Source organism: Oryctolagus cuniculus, chromosome 11 (genome assembly GCF_051225735.1).
Source record: "Oryctolagus cuniculus isolate XC-2025 breed Fujian yellow rabbit chromosome 11, ASM5122573v1, whole genome shotgun sequence".
Taxonomy (NCBI): domain Eukaryota; kingdom Metazoa; phylum Chordata; class Mammalia; order Lagomorpha; family Leporidae; genus Oryctolagus; species Oryctolagus cuniculus.
Window position 1 is genome coordinate 118615175 of NC_142877.1, and position 23303 is coordinate 118638477.

The 23303-nt window shown below is 63.6% G+C and overlaps 1 protein-coding gene and 1 long non-coding RNA gene across 3 annotated transcripts in view; one reads left to right on the top strand and one right to left on the bottom strand.

Annotated features, from left to right (window-relative positions):
* Nucleotides 1-1422: 1422 nt before the first annotated feature.
* Nucleotides 1423-23303, bottom strand: part of ARFGAP3 (ARF GTPase activating protein 3) — a 41013-nt gene continuing 19132 nt past the window's right edge. For both annotated transcript variants that reach the window (XM_070052997.2, XM_089307681.1), the window contains exons 5-16: nt 22768-22851; nt 20103-20190; nt 18917-18976; nt 17441-17487; nt 16826-16965; nt 8442-8570; nt 7365-7487; nt 6119-6250; nt 4319-4442; nt 3772-3862; nt 1979-2100; nt 1423-1782 (exon numbers count right to left, since the gene is read on the bottom strand). In XM_070052997.2, the coding sequence (XP_069909098.1) occupies nt 1765-1782; nt 1979-2100; nt 3772-3862; nt 4319-4442; nt 6119-6250; nt 7365-7487; nt 8442-8570; nt 16826-16965; nt 17441-17487; nt 18917-18976; nt 20103-20190; nt 22768-22851 (1158 nt within the window). In that variant the 3' untranslated portion in view covers nt 1423-1764. The remainder of the gene's footprint in view (nt 1783-1978; nt 2101-3771; nt 3863-4318; nt 4443-6118; nt 6251-7364; nt 7488-8441; nt 8571-16825; nt 16966-17440; nt 17488-18916; nt 18977-20102; nt 20191-22767; nt 22852-23303) is intronic.
* Nucleotides 10277-12032, top strand: LOC149123649 (uncharacterized). The gene is made up of 2 exons (XR_016216361.1): nt 10277-10471; nt 11805-12032. It is a non-coding gene; the product is annotated as an uncharacterized LOC149123649 (long non-coding RNA).

Genomic DNA, 23303 nt, shown 5'->3' on the forward strand with positions numbered 1-23303 from the left:
GGATGAGGGGGACAATCATCCAACTCCCAGAGCGTGTGGGTGGCAGCAGAAGGGACCGGAGCAGGGTTGGGGGGGTCAGAGCAGCAGTGCGGGGGGGGGGCACACGGGGAATCCCCAGACCAGTGAGCAAGGGTGGGGCTGCCTGGGGAGGGGAGGGGCCTACTTGGAGACAGAGCCCGGGTGTGGGGCCAGGCTCTGACAGGCCATCTGGGTGGCACCTGGGGCGGGGCGGGGGGTGGGGGCAGGTGGGCGTGTCTGAGCCAGGCCGGGGCGGGGACAAGGGCTGGTGCCCGGGCTGGGGTCCTGCTGGGAAGGGGCCTGGAGAGGGGGCTTCTCTGAACCCCACGGTGTAGGGACCCAGCTTCCCTGGGGCCGGACGCCTTGGCCTCTGCGGGCTCAGAGCTCCCTCCTTTACCTCCTGAAAGAGGACAAAAGCCGCCCTTGCTCTCCTAGCCCCTCTTCCTGGCAGGGTCAGGGACATCCTGGGCCCAGCCCGGCCTCGGGGATCCGTGTCACCCACAGCCCACGGGAAATGGCTACAGGAGACCAACAGCAAGGCCGGGGGACCTGGCCGCCCAGGCTGCCTGCGAGGCCCTGCCCCGAGAGGACTGGGATGCAGTGGGACCCCAGGGGCTCAGCGTGGCTCCTGGGGCACTGTTAGGAGCCCTCCTTCCCCTGACCCCCTGTGACCTGGGGTGAGGCTTTGGAGGAGGTCATACAGCCCACAGGCCTGGCGCCCACGCGGGGAAAGAGCAGGGGTGAGCGGGCAGCGAGGGGCCACCCACTGCCGAGACCACCCCAGGCCTTGGGGAAGAAGAGGGTCCAGCCCCGCCCGCCCTGCGGTGCACGGCGCTGGCATACTTCAGGGGGCCTCGGGTGACCCCGGCCGCAGACACCGTCCCCACGTCAGGCGGAGCCCTGGTTTGCAATGAATTCTTCCAAAAGCGTGCATGAGACCAAGCAGGTGCGCGGCCTGCGCGGTTTATTGTGCGCGGGAGTCTACAATGCGAGCTTTTAAGAAAGAGGCACAACTTCGCTGGTTCAGCCAGCTTCACACGCCTCGCCGCGGGGCAGGATGCGGTGGCGCTGTCTCTTCCCTGACTTACTCACTCTCGGACTTCTTGGAAACCAAGCTCAAGGTCAATAGTCACAAAACCAGCCAGGTGCGGTGGCGGGGCTCCTGTGGCTGCTCCCCACCCCGCGCCCTCCCCGTCTGCGAGCGAAGTCTCGTCTTAGGCTTCTCACGGACTCACACGCGACACCCTGTCCGGAGGGATCATTCCCGTGGCGACACAGCGCCTTAGGTTGGCTGAAAGCGCTCCTGAACCTGTCCTTGAATTTCAGACCGTACCACGCAGACCATCTGCAGAGGGGCGGGCGGCTCTAACGCGACGCACATCTGTCAAAGTGGACACCAGCGGCTTCGGGCTTGGGTTTTATTCTAGGCCCCCTTACAAGATGCGTGTGCCGAGTCCCGCTCGCCTCGGCCCGGCCCTGGTTCTGGGGGCCCCTCGGCGGGAGGGGGAGCCGGCGCCTCCAGGCCCCAGCTACGGAATCGCAGGGGCCGGCTTGGGCGTGTGCAGGAAGGGACACGGAACAGAATTAGAACAAAGCTTCTACTACATCAACAACAGAAATTTCTCCAAAGAATCAGGAAGAATCAGAGCCCAGCGTCTGCCCGGCGGGACGGCAGCAGCACGGCCGCGGAGCCCCCGGGGCGTCCTCGCGGCGCTGCTTCCTCGGAGGGGCCTCGTCCGGTCGGCACTAGGAGCCGTAGCGGTCCTGGAGAGAAGCAGGGCCGTCACGCGCGCCCCCGCGGCCAGGAGCCCGCTGGCCGCCCCCTCCCCCGCACTGCCGCGGTCTGGAGCCTGGGGGCTGGTGCGGCAGGGGACAGTGTCTGGGCATCCCCCCCCCCGCCCCGGGAGGCTCAGCGGGGTTGCCCCTCCACCCCCGCCGGGCTCCAGCCCTGCCCACTGACCTGAATGGAGGTCACGACCCCGTTGGCGAAGACGGACAGCCTCCCAGCCACGGACCTCACGCCCTGCTTGAACTGCGCCATATCGGGGGCGCTGGGCAGCACGCTGGACAGGTTGTAGCTCCCTGCACACACAGGAGCGGCGCTGGCTCAGCACAGCCTGCCGGGCACTCACAGTGTCCCCCCCACTCCCGCCCGGGCAGCAGCTGTGGCCACAAGGTCTAGGACAGCGGCTGAACACCTCCACGGGTTCAAGTCCCCGCACCGCACTGCCAGCTATGCGCCTCTGGGGAAGTAGCTCACCCTCTCTGGGCTCGGACTTACCAAGGCTGGGAGGCAAGCACTCAGTGAGCAGAAGTGGGCTGCCACTGGTTTCAGGACAGCCCCTGCCCCCTCCCTCCACGGGGTGTACAGGTGACTCATGCCTGACCCATCCAACCCCCCACCCCGAGCTCACAGACACATAAAGGAGAGAAGCCCCTGCTGTTCCGGGGCTACTGGGGTGGCAGGGACCCCTGACAGGCGCGGGGAGGGGGCTCTCCCGGGTGGCGCCCCCTGCAGGGCCGCCCACCGGGCCGGCCGGGGCACTGACACGTGCGGCTCACTCAGCGGCCCCTCCCCAGGAAGGCCTGCCCTAAAGCACGCTCTGCTCCGCAAACTCCTTCCTCCAGGGCGTTTCCCGGGAGGGGTGAGCCCTGGCAGATGCAGGAGCGGCGGCCCTGGTCTCCATCTCAGTTTGCAGTGGGTGAGGGGAGGAACCCTCCCTAGGTGCCAGGCCCTCTCACCAGCGGTGGTCCCAGGCCCTGACAAAGGGCCAGGACCTGGGGGCTAGGAGCTGCCAGCATGGCCCGGGGCCCACACCTGCACCCGAGGAGTCAGTGCCAGGAAGTGCCCTCGGGCGACGCCCCCTCTGCTGAGACCAGGGCAGCCCCCCGCCCGCCGAGGTGTGAGTCCTGGCCACTCTGACCCGGGCCCTGGCCACCTCTGCAGCACACAGCCTGCCCCAGCAGGTGCCGCCGGGCCAGAGGGCTCCGGCGCGCCGCAGCAGCCAGCTGCCAGTGCCCCCTGCACCCCAGGGCCGCACGGGCACCCCAACCTCCCCAGACCCTGGCATGGCGGGACGAGACCACCGGTGGTGCCGTTCCTCTCTGCACTCACAAGCCGGCTGCTGTCTGGCTGAAAGGCCCCAGGCTGCCGGGCTGCTTAGCAGGGCCTCCCGGGGACCAAGCCGGCTCCTCCAGGGCTGCCGAGGGTGCCAGGCCCCGAACGCCGCCTCCTGAGCGCCCCCTCCCATCGGCTCTCCTAGAATGACCGCCGAGGCAGTGGCCCCTGCAGTGTCCATCACAGGGCCTGGCGGAGAGCAGCCCAGGCCAGCGTGGGGACGCACAGGTGCACACAGAGCCAAGGCGGCTCCGGACGGTCCCCGAGGGGTCTGCGCTGAGGCCCCCCAGCCCTGGGACACCAGGTGCCTCGCTCCTGGGGTCTGGCCTCAGGACGGGCAGGGAGGTGGGCGCTCCTCTCCCTCTGCCCCCAGACAGATGCTGGCGAAGTCCTTGCCTCCGTCGCTCTGCCCACCCTCGGTGCCCACAAGGCCCCGCCGCAGCCTGACCCGGACCAGGCGGCACTGGGCCTGTGCTACCTCACACCCCCCGCAGCCTTGTGAGGGAGCCGCTGGCCGCCCACTCACCCCATGGCGGCACGCACGGCAGCTGCGCTCTCCCTGACTCCCGGTGGACGCGGGCATCAGACCGTGGCCGCTACACTCCCGGCAGGGAGCCCCACCCCTGCCGCCTCACCTGCCGGCCGCTTCCTCTGCTCCTCGAACAGGTCCGCCGAGCTGATGGCCGAGCTGGCCGAGAGCCTCTCCAGCCGCGCCCTGGTCTCGTACTGGGGGGACGGGGTGCGCAGTGAGGCTGAGCCGGCCCGGGCCAGCGCCGCGGCCGCCACCCTGCTGTCCCAGTGACCCGTGGCGTCAGCGGCTTTAGAACAAGGCGGGGTCCGGGGGTCGGCGAGCGCCGAGAGGCAGCTCTGCCCTCGTAAGGGTGGACAGAGCTGTCGGTGCGGCGGAGAGGCAGCCACTCCTGGCCCTCCGGAGCTGGGCCCGCGAGCACTGGGGCAGGAGGGTACCCCTGCAGCTGTCCCCCCGCATCTCACCCCGGCCAGGCCCCCCAAAAGAGGTAGCAGCCCCCAAATAAACACACTTACCCTCCACAAACACATCTACGATTTCACTTAGCTCAGTTAGGACTGACCGACGCAAAGCGGCAGCCGCTGAGCCCCTCCCCCTCCCTCGGCGCCTGCCCCCCCCCCGCACTCCCCCCCCCACCCTCCGGGGCCCCTTACATCAGCCTGGGCTTGTCTCCCAAAGTACATGTCTGATGAAATGGCCTTGACGTTGCCGAACTTCCTCTGGGCCTCGTCCGTGTGGTCCAGGGGCTCACAGTCTGGCTTGCGGCGAGCGGCGGGGCTACGGTTGAAGACGGCCAGAGGCGGGATTACCCGGAGGGGAGGCACCCGTGTGTCTCGTTCAGCGCACACGCGTCACACACCTGCTCTACGTCCTTACACAAGTTTATTTGAGAGAGACAGAGACAGAGAGAGACAGAGGGAGAGAGCACACACACTCCCATCCATTCCCACCCACCCCCCCCTGCCTGCGATGTCCCTGGGCCGGGAGGCAGAGCTGGGAGCACGTGACCCCACCCAGGTCTCAGCCATCGCTGCTGCCTCCCAGGGTGCGCAGGAGCAGGGCCAGAGGCGGGAGCAGGGGTGAGCAGCCCAGGCCCTCCCACGCGGGAAGCGATCTTAGCTGCCAGGCCAAACCCCCACCCACCCCCACCTTATTTTATTGGTATTTATTTATTTATTTTCATTTTACTTGAAATGCTCAGAGAGACAGCGAGACACACGGACAGGGAGAGAGAAAAGGCCAGCCAGCATCGTGGCGTAGCAGGTAAAGGTACCACCCATGAAACTGGCATCCCATAGAGGCACCAGTTCGAGTCCTGGCTGCTCTACTTCCAATCCAGCTCCCTACTAATGGCCTAGGAAAAGCAGCAGAAGATGGCCCAAGTGCTTGGCCCCTGCCACTCACATGGGAGCTGGATGGAGCTCCTGGCTTCAGCCTGGCCCAGCGCTGGCTGCTGGGGCCATCTGGGGAGTGAACCAGCAGACAGAAGATCTCCGTCTCTTCCTCTCTCTGTAACTGACTCTCAAAATAAATAGGTAAATCTTAAAGAAGAGACAGACACACACCCACAGGCAGACAGAGAAATCTGATACCTGCTGGTTCACTCCCCAGATACCTGCACCAGCCAGGGCTGGGCCAGGCTGAAGCCAGGAGCCGAAGCTTCATTCGAGTCTCTCACATGGGTGCAGGGGCCCAAGCACCCGGGCCACCCTCCACAGCTCTCCCAGGCCATTAGCAGGCAGCTGGATCGGAAGTGCGAGCAGCCGGGAGCTGAACTGGCACCCATGTAGGATGCTCGCTTCACAGGCGGTGTAAAACGTGAAACAAGGAGGAGGAGCCGCCAGGCCATCACAGGGTCCCCCGGCAGGGGTGCAGACACACACACACACACACACACACACGCCTGCGGTGGGGGTGCGGACACACACACACACCTGCACACACACATACACACACACACACAGGCCTGTGGCGGCGGTACGGACACACACACACTCGCACACACACACACACACACACACCCGCAGCAGCAGAGGGAGGGAGCCCACAGGCCATCTTCACAGAATCTCTGTGAAAGCGGCGGCCAGAGGCCGGGAAAGCCCGGCTCCACTTTCCTGGCATTCTGGGAAGGGGTTGGGGGAGGGGCTGGGGGTAGCCGACCCTTCTGTGTCTCGGAGTTGGTGGCAGCCACGTGACTGCAGATCTTGTCAAAACCTGTGCAACTGTGACCTCCAAAAGGAGGATTTCACTGTCTAGGGAGCGCCTTCGAATGGGGGGACAGTGGAACCTCGGAGACGGGCCACCCCGCGCCCCGGGGCCACGTCGGGGAGAGGTCACACTCGTCCGTGGCAGAGCCCCGTGTTTAAGTGACAAGAATGCTCTCGAGGACGGCGGCGCAACATCGCTGCCTGCCGCGCCGAGGCCGGCACGCGTGGCACAGCCGGGCGCCGTACCTGTCTGCGTAGCCGCTGGCCTTGAGCACCGTGTCCACGTCTCTGCTGCTCTCCTTTTTCCAGGGGGAATCGGAGCTGTCGTCCCAGCTGGAGAAAGAGCTACCCCTCAGCTCCGGCGGCTCGTCCAAGTACCTGTGTGAGCGCGGGCACGCGGGGTTCAGAGACCCTGCCCGCACCTCCCCGCCCCCCGAGGGACCCCCGGACACAGCTGCCACGCTTCCAAGGCCTGCAGTCGGAGCAGGGGAGCCGTCCACCAGCGTGGGCAACACAGAAGACAGGATGGGACAGTCCCCGCCGGCCCCGCTGTCGTGTGGACAGAGACGAATGGTCACTGGGCTAAGCCCTGGAGACCTGAGGGCCATCTAGGACCCCAGCGTAAGGCAGGCCTGCAGCTCTGAGAAGTGAAGCTGCCCGGCCAGGGGCGCTGACCCCACCCGTGGGGCGTCCCGGGGTCACCCCCCTCAGCTGACCACGCCGAATGGAAGCGATGCCACGATGCCGTCTAGCCCCTCCTGGAGCCGGGCACAGAGCTGCAGGTCACCCTGAGACGCTCTCGGTCTCGACCTTGAGGTGAACTTGACCTGGTTTGCGAGCTCTCAGGGGAGACGCTGACCCTCAGGGTCAGTCTACTGCTCAGATGGCAGGGCTCGGGCCAGCCTTGGCCTGGTGTGTTTATAGGGAAACCTTTGACCAACGGCAGCGGGCGGGACAGAGTTCGATGGGCGGGGTCCACTGGACCCCTAATAAAAACAGACAGCGCGGCGCCGTGTCAGCAGACGACATCTCAGGTGGAGGGACAGCCCAGCCCCACAGCGGCATGCTCGAGGCAGAGTTCAGGAAGCTGGGGGGGGGGGCGGGGGCCAGGGCTCCGGTCTCAGCCAAGGTGGTAGAGGACACTGTCACCCAGGCTTCCTGGAGCACCAGGGAGGAGGCCCATGGGAGAGGCAGCCCCCGGCTCCCGCGTGTCAAGAGGTCACAGAAGATGCGGATCCCTGGGGCTTTGCGCAGCGCCCGAGTTCACCCTACAGATAAGCGCATCTCTCCTCCCTCCGACCCCAGCTCCCAGGGCTGGCGCTGTCACCCCTCCTCGTCAGGTCAGCAAGCGCTCACGTCCAGTCTCCCCGACCTTGATGCTGAAGGTGGCCCTGGAGCCAGCCCATCTGCTGCGGGTGCCGGTCGGCAAACGGACCCACCCAGGTCGCTCCGTTCCAGAACCGCGTGTGGGCGCCGGCGTCTCACGGGTTACCTTGAGCCGGAAGTGAAGTAGGAGTCGTCGCTGTCGTCGGTGTACTTTCTCCGTGGCTTTGCCAGGACTGGCGACTCCTGCTCTATGGTCTGCATGTCCGTGGTCACTGAATGTGAAACGCCACTGCAGAGAACAGAGACAGCGTCTGCGCCAGCAGCAAGGGACGGATGTGTCAGTGTGTAACCCAGCAAAGCGAATCCCCGGTGGGAGAGGACCACACGCATCAGCTTATTTTTGGCATAAGCTTTGCAAACTGTTAACTCTGCAGTGACTGTGATGCCACAAAGCAGTTAGTTACCTACAAAGGACTTCCAAGACGTCATGGAGGCTAGAATTCAAAGATATTCTTAAGGACTTATTTATTTGAAAGGTACAATGATAGAGAGAAAGAGACAGACAGACAGACAGACAAAGCAATCTCCCATCTGCCGGTTCACTTCCCAGATGGCTGCCACAACTGGGGCTGGGTGAGGCCGAGGCTGGGAGCCAGGCGCTCCATCTGGGTCTCCCGGGGGTGCAGGGCCCAAGCGCTTGGGCCAGCCTCCGCTGCCTTCCCGGGAGCGCTAGCAGGGAGCTGCACTAGAAGTGGAGCAGCCGGGTCTCAAACGGGCACCCCGGCAGGGATGCCGGCATCCCAGGGCGGCGGTCCACCCCACCGTCCACAGCACGGGCCCCAGTGCAGCAATGCTTGGAAATGCATGCCCACACAGAAGGTCTGTGGAAATGCGTGAGATTAAAACCACTGTGCATGGGTCTCACAGGATTTTTTTTGTACTAAAATGAACATTTTTCAATTCCATTTTTCGTGAACGTAAAAGTGCTCTGCACACTGGTTACAGCTGTGGCATCCATTCTGGTGTGCGTGTAACAACAAGCCAGGTCTCTTCCCGTTTCCTAAGAACCAAGGGTGGACTTTTTCACACTAAACTGAACACTAAGGCAAAAAACAGTCGAGGAAGGGAAGCCACGGCAGGTCAACACCTACGGCTGCAATCCACGCGGCCCCCAGGCAGGGCATGCACAGGCAGCGTGCTGGCCTCCCCCCCCCACACACACACGGAGGCAGAGCGCACGTACCTTCTGCAGGTTCCAAAGCCCATGCCCAGTCTCTCCGATTCGGCTCTCTTTTTCCCGCTCAAGTTCATCTTCTCCTCTTTCTTCATTTGAATCTCAAGGTCCTTGTAGGCCAAGCGCAGTGACGAGACGCTGCCAGAGAGAGCAAGGCCCCTCTGTTAGCTCTCGCCTCTGGTTCTTGTTAGCAACCACACGCCGCGAGCTGCGTGCACCTCCCAGGGTCCCCGCCAACAGCGCTGGATGAACCGGGTGGCTTCAGGCTGCTTTCTGCTTCGACAGCCGTGCAGACAGCTTCTCCCCTGCTGGCTTTCTCGAGGGGACACTAAGATTTGAGTGGGCTCGTGGACACTGGGCTGCTGAGCCCAACGCGGCTCACGTTCAGGGACGGGGCCTGTCATTCCACGCCGGCAGCCTGGCCGGCAGCAGGCAGGACGTCTCACTGCGATGGTATTCTACCGCTCCTCCCCACCTGCGCTGGCTGCAGCGCGCACTCGCTCTCACCGGCCTCCTCCAAGATCCCAGCACACGCATGCAAACTCGATTTTATAGAGAGATGAACTAAGGAGAGGGTATAATTGTGAAAGGATCCCTCTGTTTACACCAGGATTTTCCGTGGTCCCTGCACAGCCAGGCATCCAGGGCAGTGACGCAGGACAGCCAGACACAGTCACGGCGTCTCCAGCACTGCCAGTCACTCCCTGGCCTTCCCTTTATCAAACACCTGCCGCAGCTCATGAGCCCAGCGGAGGCCGCATGAAACACTGTCCTTACCCCCGCTCCCAAAAATGCACCGTCTATGGGGCTGGCGCTGGGGCATAGTAGGCTAAACCTCTGCCTGCAGAGCTGCCATCCCATTGGGCACCGGTTCGAGTCTCAGCTGCTCCACTTCTGATCCAGCTCTCTGCTGTGGCCTGGGAAAGCAGCAGAAGATGGCCCAAGTCCTTGGGCCCCTGCACCCACATGGGAGACCTGGAGGAAGCTCCTAGCTCTTGGCTTCGGATCCGCCCAGCTCTGCCCATTGCAACCAACTAGGGAGTGAACAGCGGATAGAAGACCTCTCTCTCTCGCTCTCTCTGTCTCTCCCTCTCTCTGTCTGTAATTCTGCCTCTCAAATAAATACACAAATCTTAAAAAAAAAAAAATAGAAGAAACCTGAACCTCTAGGAGCAGTAGCAGCGGTAAGACAGCACCACCTCAGGGCCCTGCAAATGGCAGATCTAACCCACGAGGATTCCTTCCTTCCTTCCTTCCTTCCTTCCTTCCTTCCTTCCTTCCTTCCTTCCTTTCTTTCTTTGATTTATTTATTTACTTATTTATTTGAGAGGTAGAGTGACAGAGGGAGAGACACCAGAGAAGCCTTCCATCCACTGGTTCACTCCCCAGATGGCTGCAACAGCTGGAGCTGGGCCAACCTAAAGCCAGGAGCCAGGAGCTTCTTCCAGGTCTCCTAAGTGGGTGCGGGGGCCCAAGGACTGGGGCCATCTTCTACTGCTTTCCCAGGCCACAGCAGAGAGCTGGATTGGAAGTGGAGCACCTGGGACTCGAACTGGTACTCACATGGGATGCCGGCACTGCAGGTGGAGGATTAACCCGCTACGCCACAGCGCCGGCCCTACAAGCATCTCTAAGGCATCGAGAACTTCATGAAATCCTGGACAATGCCGTGAACGCTTTGCAAACACGGCACAGTGATAATAAGCACACCTCCGCGTCATCCGGGAACGACCGTCTCTCCGGGAAGATCAGTAAGCTTGCTGTGCTGTCTCCGCCCTTAGGTCGGGCACGAGTCCTTCCGTGCGTCCTATGCTGCACTTGGCTTTCACAGTATCACACAGATCAGGTTACGGCCGCTTCAGTCCTCAGCAGGCAACACCCACCCGGACGCCACCCCTCCTCTCCGCCTCTGTCCTCTGCGGAGCCTCAGAGATAAAGGACGACCCACGCCTTATTCAGACCTCGCCCGGAGGCCAGACCAGGCCCCGTGTGCTCTGCACCTGCCACCTGCGGACACCACGCTCCGCCCCGGCTTCCCCGTGAGTCCAGGGAGAAGGGCTCTGATTGGGCGGAGGCCGCGGGTGTCTCGCCGCTGACCCTGCGGCAGCCGGGACCGCGTGACTACAGTAGCTGCCCAGGCCCTGAGCCGTAGCTCTCCCTCAGGTATCATTATCTGTCCTGGATGGGCCCTCCAGGGGTGAGCGGCCGACGGTGAGAAAGTTCCCCTTCCAAGACACGGAGACGGGGATGGGTCTCCCTCCCAGGACGCCTGGCGGGGGCGTCCAGGCTCCGGGAAGCAGGGCGGAGCGAGAATCAGGAACCCTTGCTGGGCCGTCCTGGGCAGCCAGGCCCCACCCTGCCCTTCCTGCCACCGCGCTCAGCCCCAGCGGTTTCACAGCCGGCGGGGCAGCACCCAGCAATGGCCCGGCGGCTCAGGAGCGGCGAGACCCTCATTTTCAGCCGTTGGGAGGGTCACCTGGAGACGAGCCTTCCCCTGCTGAGGATGAGCCCGAGCACCTGCTCTGAGCGGCGCGGCCCTGGTGCCGCAGGTCTGGGCGCAGACCCCGACCCGGGCAGAGCCGCGCGGCTGTTCCCAGCAGTAGGCAGCAGCCAGCCCGGCTCCCCAAGCCGAGTTCACGACCCCTGCTCTGCACCCCCCCCCCTTAGCTACGCTGATTTGGGCGAGTGCCGCCTTCTAACCGTGGCACTCGGGCTGCCGCCTCTCTCTCTCCCACCTCCTGTGACCACATCTGGTTCCTGCCTGGGAGAGCCTGCAGCCGGAGCCACCTGGACAGGGCCTGTTCCCAAACACCCCCCCACTCGGACCTGCCTTCCCCGTTGCCCAGGGTCAGCAACCCAGCTGGGTGGGAGAAACTACAAGTCTGTGAGAACCCAAAATCAACTGTACAAAATCACTTCCAAGTGTTTCATCCAAAAATGGTTCAGTGCTGCCCCCTGTGTTCTGAGAACCCAACAGCAAGGAGAAATACCTGGTGCCTGCGGGTTAGCTGGGCTCCCCTCCCCGGTCCTCAGCCGGGGAGAGGGGACGCTGACTGGGTGCGCAGTGTGTCCACCGCCGTGCCCCAGTGAGCCCCGTGCAGCCCTTCAAGCCCTCACAGGCTGGTGTCGGCAGTGCCTCCACCACACGGGCGGCAGGAACTCGGGCTGACGGATTCCAGAAGTTCTTGGAGAATGGAATTAAAACATCAGTTTATTTTGGTGCAAAAACTTTTGAAATCCTGCATAAGGGGGGTCTTCAAAAAGTTTATGGAAGGGCTGGCACTGTGGCGCGGTAGGTTAATCTTCCGCCTGCAGTGCCGGCATCCCATATGGGTGTGGGTTCAAGTCCTGGCTGCTTCTCTTCCAATCCAGCTCTCTGCTGTGGCCTGGGACAGCAGTAGAAGATGGCCCAAGTCCTTGGGCCCTTGCACCCACGTGGGAGACCCAGAAGAAGCTCCTGGCTCCTGATTTCAGATCAGCACAGCTCCGGCCATTGTGGCCATCTGAGGAGTGAACCAGTGGATGGAAGACCTCTCTCTCTTCCTCTCTCTGTCTGTAACTCTACAACTCAAATAAATAAATAAAATCTTTTTAAAAAAAGTTCATGGAGGCCGGTGCCGCGGCTCACTTGGCTAGTCCTCCACCTGTGGCGCTGGCACCCCGGGTTCTAGTCCCGGTTGGGGCTCCGGGTTCTGTCCCGGTTGCTCCTCTTCCAGTCCAGCTCTCTGCTGTGGCCCGGGAGTGCAGTGGAGGATGGCCCAAGTGCTTGGGCCCTGCACCTGCATGGGAGACCAGGAGGAAGCACCTGGCTCTTGGCTTCGGATCGGCGCAGTGCCGGCCGTAGCAGCCATTTGGGGAGTGAACCAACAGAAGGAAGACCTTTCTCTCTCTCTCACTAACTCTGCTTGTCCAAAAAAAGAAAAAAAAGTTCATGGAAAACGCATATTATGGGGAAAACTACACATGGCTTTTAAGATTCTGTTGCACAAAACTTGTCTTTTTCCATTTCCCCGTGAACCTTTAGAAGTACGCTTGTAGATGTAAAGATAAAGCACCGTAAAAATGAACTGCACACAGAAAACAACAGAGAGGAAGCTGCCCTTCCCCCGGCTGCCGGCACCTCCCCTCTTCCCCGCTCGGACACCCGGCCGCACGCGGCTCCGGGGCGGCCACACTGCTCTGCCGTTTCCAACACAACAAACACCTCTCAAGGGCCTCCCAATTCTCCCTACCTCCCGCCTCCCTGGAGCCCCCCACCTTCCCGTGTGACGCCCAGCCCCCCTCACCTTCCTGAGCCGCAACCCTCGCCCCGGCACCTGGGTGGGAGGTGACCCCAGCCCAGCCGGGTGCTCACTGCAGCCCCTCCACCCTGACAATCCCGTGCCAGTGCCATCACCCCCCTTCATTCTTACACTCCTCCTCCTCCCTCCTCCCCTCCAAGACCCAGGCTCAAAACCGCCGGAGACGGCGCCAGAGCCGCAGCCTGCCATCGGACCCCTGGGACCCAGCAGCGAGTCCAGCAGGGCTGTGCGCGCCGCCTTTTCCGTGACTGAGACGTAATTCCGGTGGCAAATTCACCCGGTTAAGCTCAGGCGTTTCCAGTACAGTCACAAGGTTATGGCACTGTCACCACTACCTAATTCCAGAAAGTTCTCAGCCTGAAAAGAAACTCCACGTCTAACAGCAGACACTCTCGCTCCCTCTCCTCCCGAGCGTGGCAGCCGCTGATCTTTCCTGATCTTTACAGACTATCCTGGACAGTTTTCTCCCCCTTTTAACCATTTACTCCATTTATCTATCTATCGACCCACCCTCCCACCCACCCACCCATCCACCCACCCACCCACCTATCCATCCATCCATCCACCCACCCATCCATCCACCCACCCATCCACCCATCCATCAATCTATCCATCCACCCACCCACCCATCCATCCATCCACCCATCCACCCATCCACCCATCCATCCATCCACCCACCCATCCATCTATCCACCCACCCATCCACCCACCCACCCATCCACCCATCCATCCATCCATCCACCCATCCATCCACCCATCCACCCACCCACCCATCCACCCACTCATCCATCCAGCCACCCACCCATCCACCCACCCATCCACCCATCCATCCACCCATCCATCCACCCATCCACCCACCCACCCATCCACCCACTCATCCATCCACCCATCCATCCATCCACCCACTCATCCATCCATCCACCCACCCATCCACCCACCCATCCACCCACCCACCCACCCATCCATCTATCCACCCACCCATCCATCCACCCACCCACCCATCCATCTATCCACCCACTCATCCATCCACCCATCCATCCATCCATCAATCCATCCACCCACCCACCCATCCACCCATCTACCCACCACCCATCCATCCATCCACCCACCCATCCATCCACCCATCCTTCCATCCATCTACCCACCCATCCATCCACCCACCCATCCACCCACCCATCCATCCACCCATCCATCCACCCACCCATCCACCCACCCATCCACCCACCATCCATCCACCCACCCACCCATCCACCCACCCATCCACCCACCCATCCACCTATCCACCCACCCACCCATCCACCCATCCACCATCCATCCACCCACCCATCCATCCACCCATCCATCCACCCACCCACCCATCGACCCATCCACCCACCCATCCATCCACCCACCCATCCACCCACCCATCCACCCATCCATCCATCCATCCATCCACCCACCCACCCATCCATCTATCCACCCACCCACTCATCCATCCACCCATCCATCCATCCATCAATCCATCCACCCACCCACCCACCCATCCACCCATCTACCCACCACCCATCCATCCATCCACCCACCCATCCATCCACCCATCCTTCCATCCATCTACCCACCCATCCATCTATCCACCCACCCATCCACCCACCCACCCATCCATCCACCCATCCTTCCACCCATCCACCCACCATCCATCCACCCACCCACCCATCCACCCACCTATCCACCCATCCACCCATCCACCCATCCACCCACCCATCCACCCATCCATCCACCCACCCACCCATCCACCCACCCATCCACCCACCCATCCACCCACCCATCCACCTATCCACCCACTCATCCATCCACCCACCCATCCATCCACGCCCACCCATCCACCCACCCATCCACCTATCCACCCACCCATCCACCCACCCATCCACCCATCCACACATCCACCCACCCATCCATCCACCCATCCACCCATCTACCCATCCACCCATCCATCCACCTATCCACCCACTCATCCATCCACCCACCATCCATCCACCATCCATCCACCCACCCATCCACCCACCCACCCATCCACCCACCCATCCACCCATCCATCTACCTATCCATCCACTCATCCATCCATCCATCTACCCATCCATCCATCCACCCATCTACCCATCCACCCATCCATCTATCCACCCACCCACCCATCCACCCACCCACCCATCCACCCACCCATCCACCCACCCATCTACCTATCCATCCACTCATCCATCCATCCATCTACCCATCCATCCATCCACCCATCTACCCATCCACCCATCCATCTATCCACCCACCCATCCATCCACCCATCCTTCCATCTCAGAGAGAGAATCTTCCACACACTGGTTCACTCCTCAAACACCAGCAACAGCTGGAAGCCAGGAGCCAGGAGCCCCATCCAGGTCCCCCACACGGGTGCAGGGCCCACGTGCTTGGGCTGTCGTTTCTGTCCTCCCAGGCCACAGCAGAGAGCTGGATTGAGGCGGAGGAGCTGGGATTTGATTCCAGGGAAGCGGAGTCCCTTTACCCCCGTGCCTTCAATGTTCACTTTATGGGGCCCCAAGGTCTCATCCCATGTGGGCACCGGTTCAAGTCCCAGCTGTTCCACTTCTGATCCGGCTCCCTGCTAATGTGTCTAGGAAAGCAGCAGAAGATGGCCCAAGTGCCTGGGCCCCTGCACCCATGTGGGAGACCCACATGGAGTTCCAGGCTCCTGGCTTCCATCTGGCCCAGTCCTGGCCGTTGTGGACATTTGAGGGGTGAACCAGCAGATAGAAGATCTTGGTCTCTCCCCATCTCTCTAACTCTGCCTTTCAAATAAAGAAATCTTTAAAAAACGGTTTTTAACTTAATGAAGTTAGGGGAGTAAGTGAGGGTGAGAGGCCCCAGTGATGAGGATTCGTGACCCTGTGGCTAACGTGGGTAACATCCCCAGGCCAGCCTCGCTTCTCACAGCTTCACAGGAGCTCAGAAACAAACCCCCAGTCTACCCCTGAGCCGGACAGCCTGGGCCCACCCCTGCCATTGCCAAGGGAACGCACCGCCACAGGAGGCCGCGGCACTGTGCGCCAGCAGAGCCGCTGCGAGCTGCCCACGCACGCTCCCCTCCAGCTCAGAGCCCTGACTCGCTGCCTCGACTCGCTCGAGGAACCCGCGCCCTGGGCCGCAGCTGCCAGCTCCCGGCTGTGCGCTTTGCCACAAATGCTGCCCCGGCACTGGCTCAGCACCACGTCGGGCAGGGGGCCATGTTGGGGGGTTTCTACCGCAGCTCCTCCAAGCAGCCCTGAGGGTGTCTGGCAGCACCAGGCCCGCCCCGGCCTGCACCTGTCACAGGCGTGGGCGCGGCGAGTGGGCGCGGAGCGGCCTCTTCCTCACATGAGCATCTTGGGTGACGCCTCTCGGCTGGGTGACGCCTCTCGGCTGGGTGACGGCTCTCGGCTGGGTGACGCCTCTCGGCTGGGTGACGGCTCTCGCCTGGGTGACGCCTCTCGGCTGGGTGACGCCTCTCGGCTGGGTGACGGCTCACGTGTGGCCAGGCCGCACGTTACCGTCATCAGCGGATGGGCATCGGGGTTGTTCTGCTTTGGGTGTCTGGGGATGCTGCCGTGAGTGGCCACGTGTGGGTGCTCGTGTGGACGCACGTCACGCCAGTCTCTCGAGAGCACACCAGGCACGGACTTGCTGGGCCACGCGGCAACTGTACGTTTGGCTTTTAAAGGGACCGCCAAACGGTTTTTCCCGGCACCCTCGTACACCCTCCCGGGCCTGCGCCTCCAGCTCCGCCCGTCTGCTCCTTTCCGTGGCAGCCGCCCTCGTGGCCGTGCAGTGCTGTCTCACTGCGGTTTCCGTTTGTGTTTCCCCGAGACGCGCGCTCTCTCTCTCTCTCCCTCCCTCTCTCCCTCCCTCTCTCACTGACACCGGCTCCACCCTCACCACGGGTCTCCTCCCTTACAACAGAAGTTTCCACAGCATCACTCTGCACGCACACACACACACGTGTACACACATGCACACGCGTGCACACGCATGCACACGCGTGCACACTCCCAGGCGGTCCTGGAGCTGGCGGACTGTAGCAGTCAGACTCACATGGACTCCTCCTTGGGTGCCGCCCTGGCCCCGTCTTCCTGCTCCTTCCTCTTGTCGGCAGCCCGAGCTTGCTTTTCAATGTCCTCGAAGCACGAACTCGCCAGTTTCTGGGCTCCCAAGCTTCCCTTTTTGGCCCCGAGCTGGAAGAGAGGTTACAGTCCGGTCGGGCCCACCTGCTGAGGCTCCCGATCCGCCGGCGCCTCACCCCTGTTCTGCCCAGTTCCCAGACGTGGACACCGAGGTCACGCGGCCTAGGTGACCTGGCCGAGACCACACAGCCGGACGGCGGCGGAGCCGGGATCAAACCCAGGCCCTGCCGCCGGCGCCGCTCAGGGCGCCCCACGCGGTGCTGTGGGGTCGGGGCCTCAGTGCCCACACGGACACAGGGCCGGGCCGGGGCGGGGGCAGGCGCACTTTCTAAAGGTTTCTGCGGCAGAAGAAACGTTAAACACTCATTCTAGAACATTCATCGCACTGAACGAAACATAGGACTCTTGGTCAAAGCCACACTTAGGCTACGGCTCAACATTTTAAAAATGCAAATAAATTAACCTGACAGAGGGACTTTTTGGCTTGAAAAGCCACAGTACCCGATATTTTATGAATAATACTCACTCCTCTTTTAGCTTGATTTGGCTTCTTTTTGATGAGAGAGGGCGCCTCTGCCAAAAAATAAAACCAGCATCAGCCCGTCAGAAAGCTCCGGCGCCTCTCTCCACACCGCCCCGCGCCTCTCTCCACACCGCCCCGTGCCTCTCTCCACACCGCCCCGTGCCGCCACCTCCGCTGGCCGGGCTCCCGGGCCGTGCGTCGCCAGCGCGGGCCGCCTTCTCCGCTGGCCGGGCTCGGCGCTCTCGGGCCTGCCCGCCCCCGACTGCAGACTGCGGCTAACCCTAACCCTAACCCTCCCGGGAAGCTCTGCTCTCAGAACCGCGCGCCACCAGCCCCGCGCACAGGGGAGCCGCGGCCGGAGCCCTCCCCCACTCACACAGACCCCGCGCGTGGGCCAGTGAGGACGGACAGCGCTCCGCTAGCTCAGCGCTGCCTAACGTGGCGCGGAAGCAGCAGGCGAGCTCCGGGAGACCGGCAGCCCCGAGTCGCGGCGCCCGCGCTGTTATAGGATCCGGTTTGGCGACAGCCAGCACAAGGCCTCGCTTCTCCTTAGGAGCTGAGAGTGCGCTGTAGGGGACACAGCACACACCACGGCAGCCAGAGGGGAACTTCCGCCCAGCGCGGCACTGGGGACGCGCCCCGCGTGGGCACGGCCTGCCCATCCCTCCGGCCAGAGCCGGCTTCTAAGAGCTGCGCCGCCTCTCGCCCAAGCAGCTACTTCCCAGTGAGCGTCCACTTCAGAGAATCCCCGGTAACCAACAGTTCAGTACTAGTTCACCTATCCTAAAATCTGAGAGAAGAACACGGGGGCGGTGTGAACGCCCTGACTGCTGAGCCCCCAGTAAGCGGGGTTCGTGTAGACGCTCTGACCACTCAGCTCCCCAGTAAGCGAGGGTGGTGTAGACACTCTGACCACTCAGCTCCCCAGTAAGCGGGGGCGGTGTAGACGCTCTGACCACTCAGCTCCCCAGTAAGTGGGGGTGGTATAGACGCTCTGACCGCTGAGCTCCCCAGTAAGCAGGGGCAGTGTAGACGCTCTGACCACCGAGCCCCCAGTAAGCGGGGGCGGTGTAGACACTCTAACCACTGAGCCCCCAGTAAGCAGGGGCGGTGTAGACGCTCTGACTGCTGAGCCCCCAGTAAGCAGGGGCAGTGTAGACGCTCTGACCACTGAGCTCCCCAGTAAGCGGGGGTGGTGTAGACGCTCTGATCACTCAACTCCTCAGTAAGCGGGGGCAGTGTAGACGCTCTGACCACCGAGCCCCCAGTAAGCAGGGGTGGTGTGGACGCTCTGACCCGTTGAGCTCCCCAGTAAGCGGGGGCGGTGTAGACCGTGGCTCCAGGCTCTCAGCCGCACAGGCTCCTTGGCCTTCTCTGTTCATCGACCCAGTTGCTACACAGCAGCCCCTCTCAGGCCGAGATCTGGCTACACCGTGACCTGACTCACGTCCTGGACGGAGCTGGGGCGGAGGGTCGTACCTGGGGCGGCCTTTGCCGGGGCGTTGAGGCCTTCCACGCTTGGTCCGGGTTCCAGTCCGCCTGGAAATGTCACACACCGATGTTGATGCGGGAAACACCCACCACGGTGCCCGTGAGCGTGCGTGTTCGTCTGCCCAGTGCCCACCTCGCCCTACCTAGCCCATCAACAGTCTCCCTGCTGTGCAGCTCCAGAGCCCATCACCGTAAGAACTTCGATTTAAAGTTCACTGAACCCCGAGGTATTTTTCATTCAGTGGCCTTACACAACAGTACTTTTGGGGTGGCACTGTCACATAGCAGGTTAAGTTGTGGCCTGCAGTGCCGGCGTCCCATATGGGTGCTGGCTTGAGCCCCAGCTGCTCCACTTCCAATCCAGCTCCCTGCTAATGCACCTGGGAAAGCAGGGGAGGATGGCCCAAGTCCCTGGCCCTGCACCACATGGGAGACCTGGAGGAAGCTCCTGGCTCCTGGCTTTGACCTGGCCCAGCCCTGGCTGTGGCAGCCCCTTGGGGAGTGAGCCAGTAGATGGAGCTCGCTCGCTCGCTCGCTCTCTCTCTCTTTCCCACTCTCTCTCCCTGTAACTCTGCCTTTCAAATAAATAAAACAAATCTTAAAAAAAAAAAAGACTGTTAGTGGTCTCTTCAATTAGTACCATTCCAAACTGTAGCTTAAGATTCAGAGTGCCCAGTCCTGGGGCTGGCACTGTGGCACCGCGGGCTGGGTCACCCCGTGACGCTGGCGTCCCACATCAAAGCACCGGTCTGAATCCCAGCTGTTTCGCTTCGGATTCAGCTCCTTGCTAATATGCCTGGGAAGGCAATGGAAGATGGCCCCAAGTGGCCGGGCCCCTGGCACAAACGGGGAGACCCAGATGGAGTCGTGGGTTCCTGGCGTGCGCCTGGCACGGTCTGGCTGTGGTGGCCGTCGAGGGAAGTGAACCAGCAGATGGAAGATCTCTCTCCGCGGTGCTGCCTTTCACGTAAGTCTCTTAAAACCCTCAGCAGCTTCACCCTCTAACGGACTGTCTGGTGCCCTTAAGGAAGCCTTCTCTGCGCCCCCACTCCCGGCTACACGGGACCTGCGTGCGGCATCGCCCTGCCGACGTGGAGGAATCTGCACCAAACGCTCAGCGCCTGCGCAGCCACCGGGGCCCAGGGCACGCGACACGGTGGCTCCGCAGGGTCACCTGTGCTGCTCCCGGGCGCGGTCTCCGCGGCCTTCGGTGTTAGGGGAGGTGGCTCTGGCTGTGCCGATGCCCAGGCTGGGCTGCTCACCTGAGGCAGAGGGAGAGAACCATTAGCAGACCGAGGCCCCACAAGAATCAGAGTGGGGGAAGCGGGCGGCCCTCAGCCAGCTCTGCACTGCTGCAGGCAGAAAGCACGGATCACAGCCGACGCCATCCAGACCTGCCCCAGACCCCAGACCCAGGCTCCAGACCCCCAGACCCAGGCCCCGGCCCCAGACCCCGGGCCCCAGACCCCAGACCCAGGCCCCAGACCCAGGCCCCAGACCCCAGACCCCAGACCCCAGACCCAGGCTCCAGACCCCAGGCCCCAGACCCAGGCCCCAGACCCCAGACCCAAACCCCAGACCCCAGACCCCAGACCCAGGCTCCAGACCCAGACCCCAGACCCCAGGCCCCAGACCCCAGACCCAGACCCCAGACCCCAGACCCAGGCCCCAGACCCCAGACCCAGGCCCCAGACCCCAGACCCAGACCCCAGACCCCAGACCCAGGCCCCAGACCCAGACCCAGGCCACAGACCCCAGACACCAGACCCAGGCTCCAGACCCCAGACACCAGACCCAGGCCACAGACCCCAGACCCCAGACCCCAGACCCCAGACCCAGGCTCCAGACCCAGACCCCAGATCCCAGGCCCCAGACCCCAGGCCCCAGGCCCCAGACCCAGGCCCCAGGCCCCAGACCCAGGCCCCAGACCCCAGACCCCAGACCCAGACCCCAGATCCCAGACCCAGGCACCAGACCCCAGACCCAGACCCCAGACCCCAGACCCCAGGCCCCAGACCCAGGCCCCAGACCCCAGACCCAGGCCCCAGACCCCAGACCCAGGCCCCAGACCCCAGACCCAGACCCCAGACCCCAGACCCAGGCCCCAGACCCAGACCCAGGCCACAGACCCCAGACACCAGACCCAGGCTCCAGACCCCAGACACCAGACCCAGGCCACAGACCCCAGACCCCAGACCCCAGACCCCAGACCCAGGCTCCAGACCCAGACCCCAGATCCCAGGCCCCAGACCCCAGGCCCCAGGCCCCAGACCCAGGCCCCAGGCCCCAGACCCCAGGCCCCAGACCCAGGCCCCAGACCCCAGACCCCAGACCCAGGCTCCAGACCCAGACCCCAGACCCCAGGCCCCAGACCCCAGACCCAGACCCCAGACCCCAGACCCAGGCCCCAGACCCCAGACCCAGGCCCCAGACCCCAGACCCAGACCCCAGACCCAGACCCAGGCCCCAGACCCAGACCCAGGCCACAGACCCCAGACACCAGACCCAGGCTCCAGACCCCAGGCCCCAGACCCAGCCACAGACCCCAGACCCCAGACCCCAGACCCCAGACCCAGGCTCCAGACCCCAGACCCCAGATCCCAGGCCCCAGACCCCAGGCCCCAGGCCCCAGACCCCAGACCCAGGCCCCAGACCCCAGACCCCAGACCCAGACCCCAGATCCCAGACCCAGGCACCAGACCCCAGACCCAGACCCCAGACCCCAGACCCCAGGCCCCAGACCCAGGCCCCAGACCCAGGCCCCAGGCCCCAGACCCCAGATCCCAGGCCCCAGACCCCAGGCCCCAGACCCAGGCCCCAGACCCCAGACCCAGACCCCAGACCCAGGCCCCAGACCCAGGCCCCAGACCCCAGGCCCCAGACCCAGGCCCCAGACCCCCAGACCCAGGCCCCAGACCCCAGACCCAGACCCCAGACCTCAGACCCAGGCCCCAGACCCCAGACCCCAGACCCAGGCCCCAGACCCAAGCCCTAGACCCCAGACCCCAGGCCCCAGACCCCAGACCCAGGCCCCAGACCCCAGACCCAGACCCCAGACCCAGGCCCCAGACCCCAGACCCAGGCTCCAGACCCAGACCCCAGATCCCAGGCCCCAGACCCCAGGCTCCAGACCCCAGGCCCCAGACCCAGGCCCCAGACCCCAGACCCAAACCCCAGACCCCAGACCCCAGACCCAGGCTCCAGACCCAGACCCCAGACCCCAGGCCCCAGACCCCAGACCCAGACCCCAGACCCCAGACCCAGGCCCCAGACCCCAGGCCCCTAGTCCCCCAGACCCAGACCCCAGACCCCAGGCCCCAGGCCCCCAGACCCCAGGGCCCCATATCCATGTCCCCAGACCCCCAGACCCCAGACCTCAGACCCCAGGCCCCAGACCCCAGACCCCAGGCCCCAGGCCCCCAGACCCCAGGGCCCCATATCCGTCCCCAGACCCCAGGCCCCAGACTCCAGACCCCAGACCCAGACCCCAGACCCAGACCCAGGCCACAGACCCCAGACCCAGGCCCCAGACCCCAGACCCCAGACCCAGGCCCCAGACCCCAGACCCAGACCCCAGACCCAGACCCCAGACCCAGACCCAGGCCCCAGTCCCCAGACCCAGACCCCAGACCCAGACCCCAGACCCAGACCCCAGACCCAGACCCAGGCCACAGACCCCAGACCCAGGCCACAGACCCCAGACCCAGGCTCCAGACCCCAGACCCCAGACCCAGGCCCCAGACCCCAGACCCAGACCCCAGACCCAGACCCAGGCCCCAGTCCCCAGACCCAGGCCCCCAGGCTCCCAGTCGCCGCTGCCACCCAAGCACAATACGTACCTCAGGAGAGGCGTGAGCAGCAAAAAAGTCTTCCTCCTTTGGGGGCGGGGACGAAGGCGGGACCACACAGCTGTCGAGCCACAGCTGGAACGGAACACAGGCAGAGCTCAGCACCACCACCGGTCGCGAGTGGGCTCCGGTTCACCCGCTTCGCTGCCCTCCCAAACGCCAAGGCTGTCATGTCGGTTCCCGCCCACCAAGGGCCCCGGCGCGTCACTGACGTGGCCCCCGCTAGGCTCTGCTCCAGTCCCGGAGGAGACCCCGCGGCTTCCGAGGAGGGATCGAGGCCGTGGCCTGTGTGGGCAGGCTCCAGCCACAGTCGGCTCTGCACTCGCGGAGCCCGTGGGCACGGATCCCCCATGGGCTGAGGCTGGCGCCCGCACTGGTTCCAGCCATCGGCAGACCCATCACCCCGCAAGCACGTGCCCGGCTGAGCCGGACCAGGCACGCGCCTTCCGGTGCCAGTCCTCACGCATGCCAGACACGCGTGCGTCTGCAGCAGGTTTCACACCGTGCGCACCTTCCTTGTCAGAGGT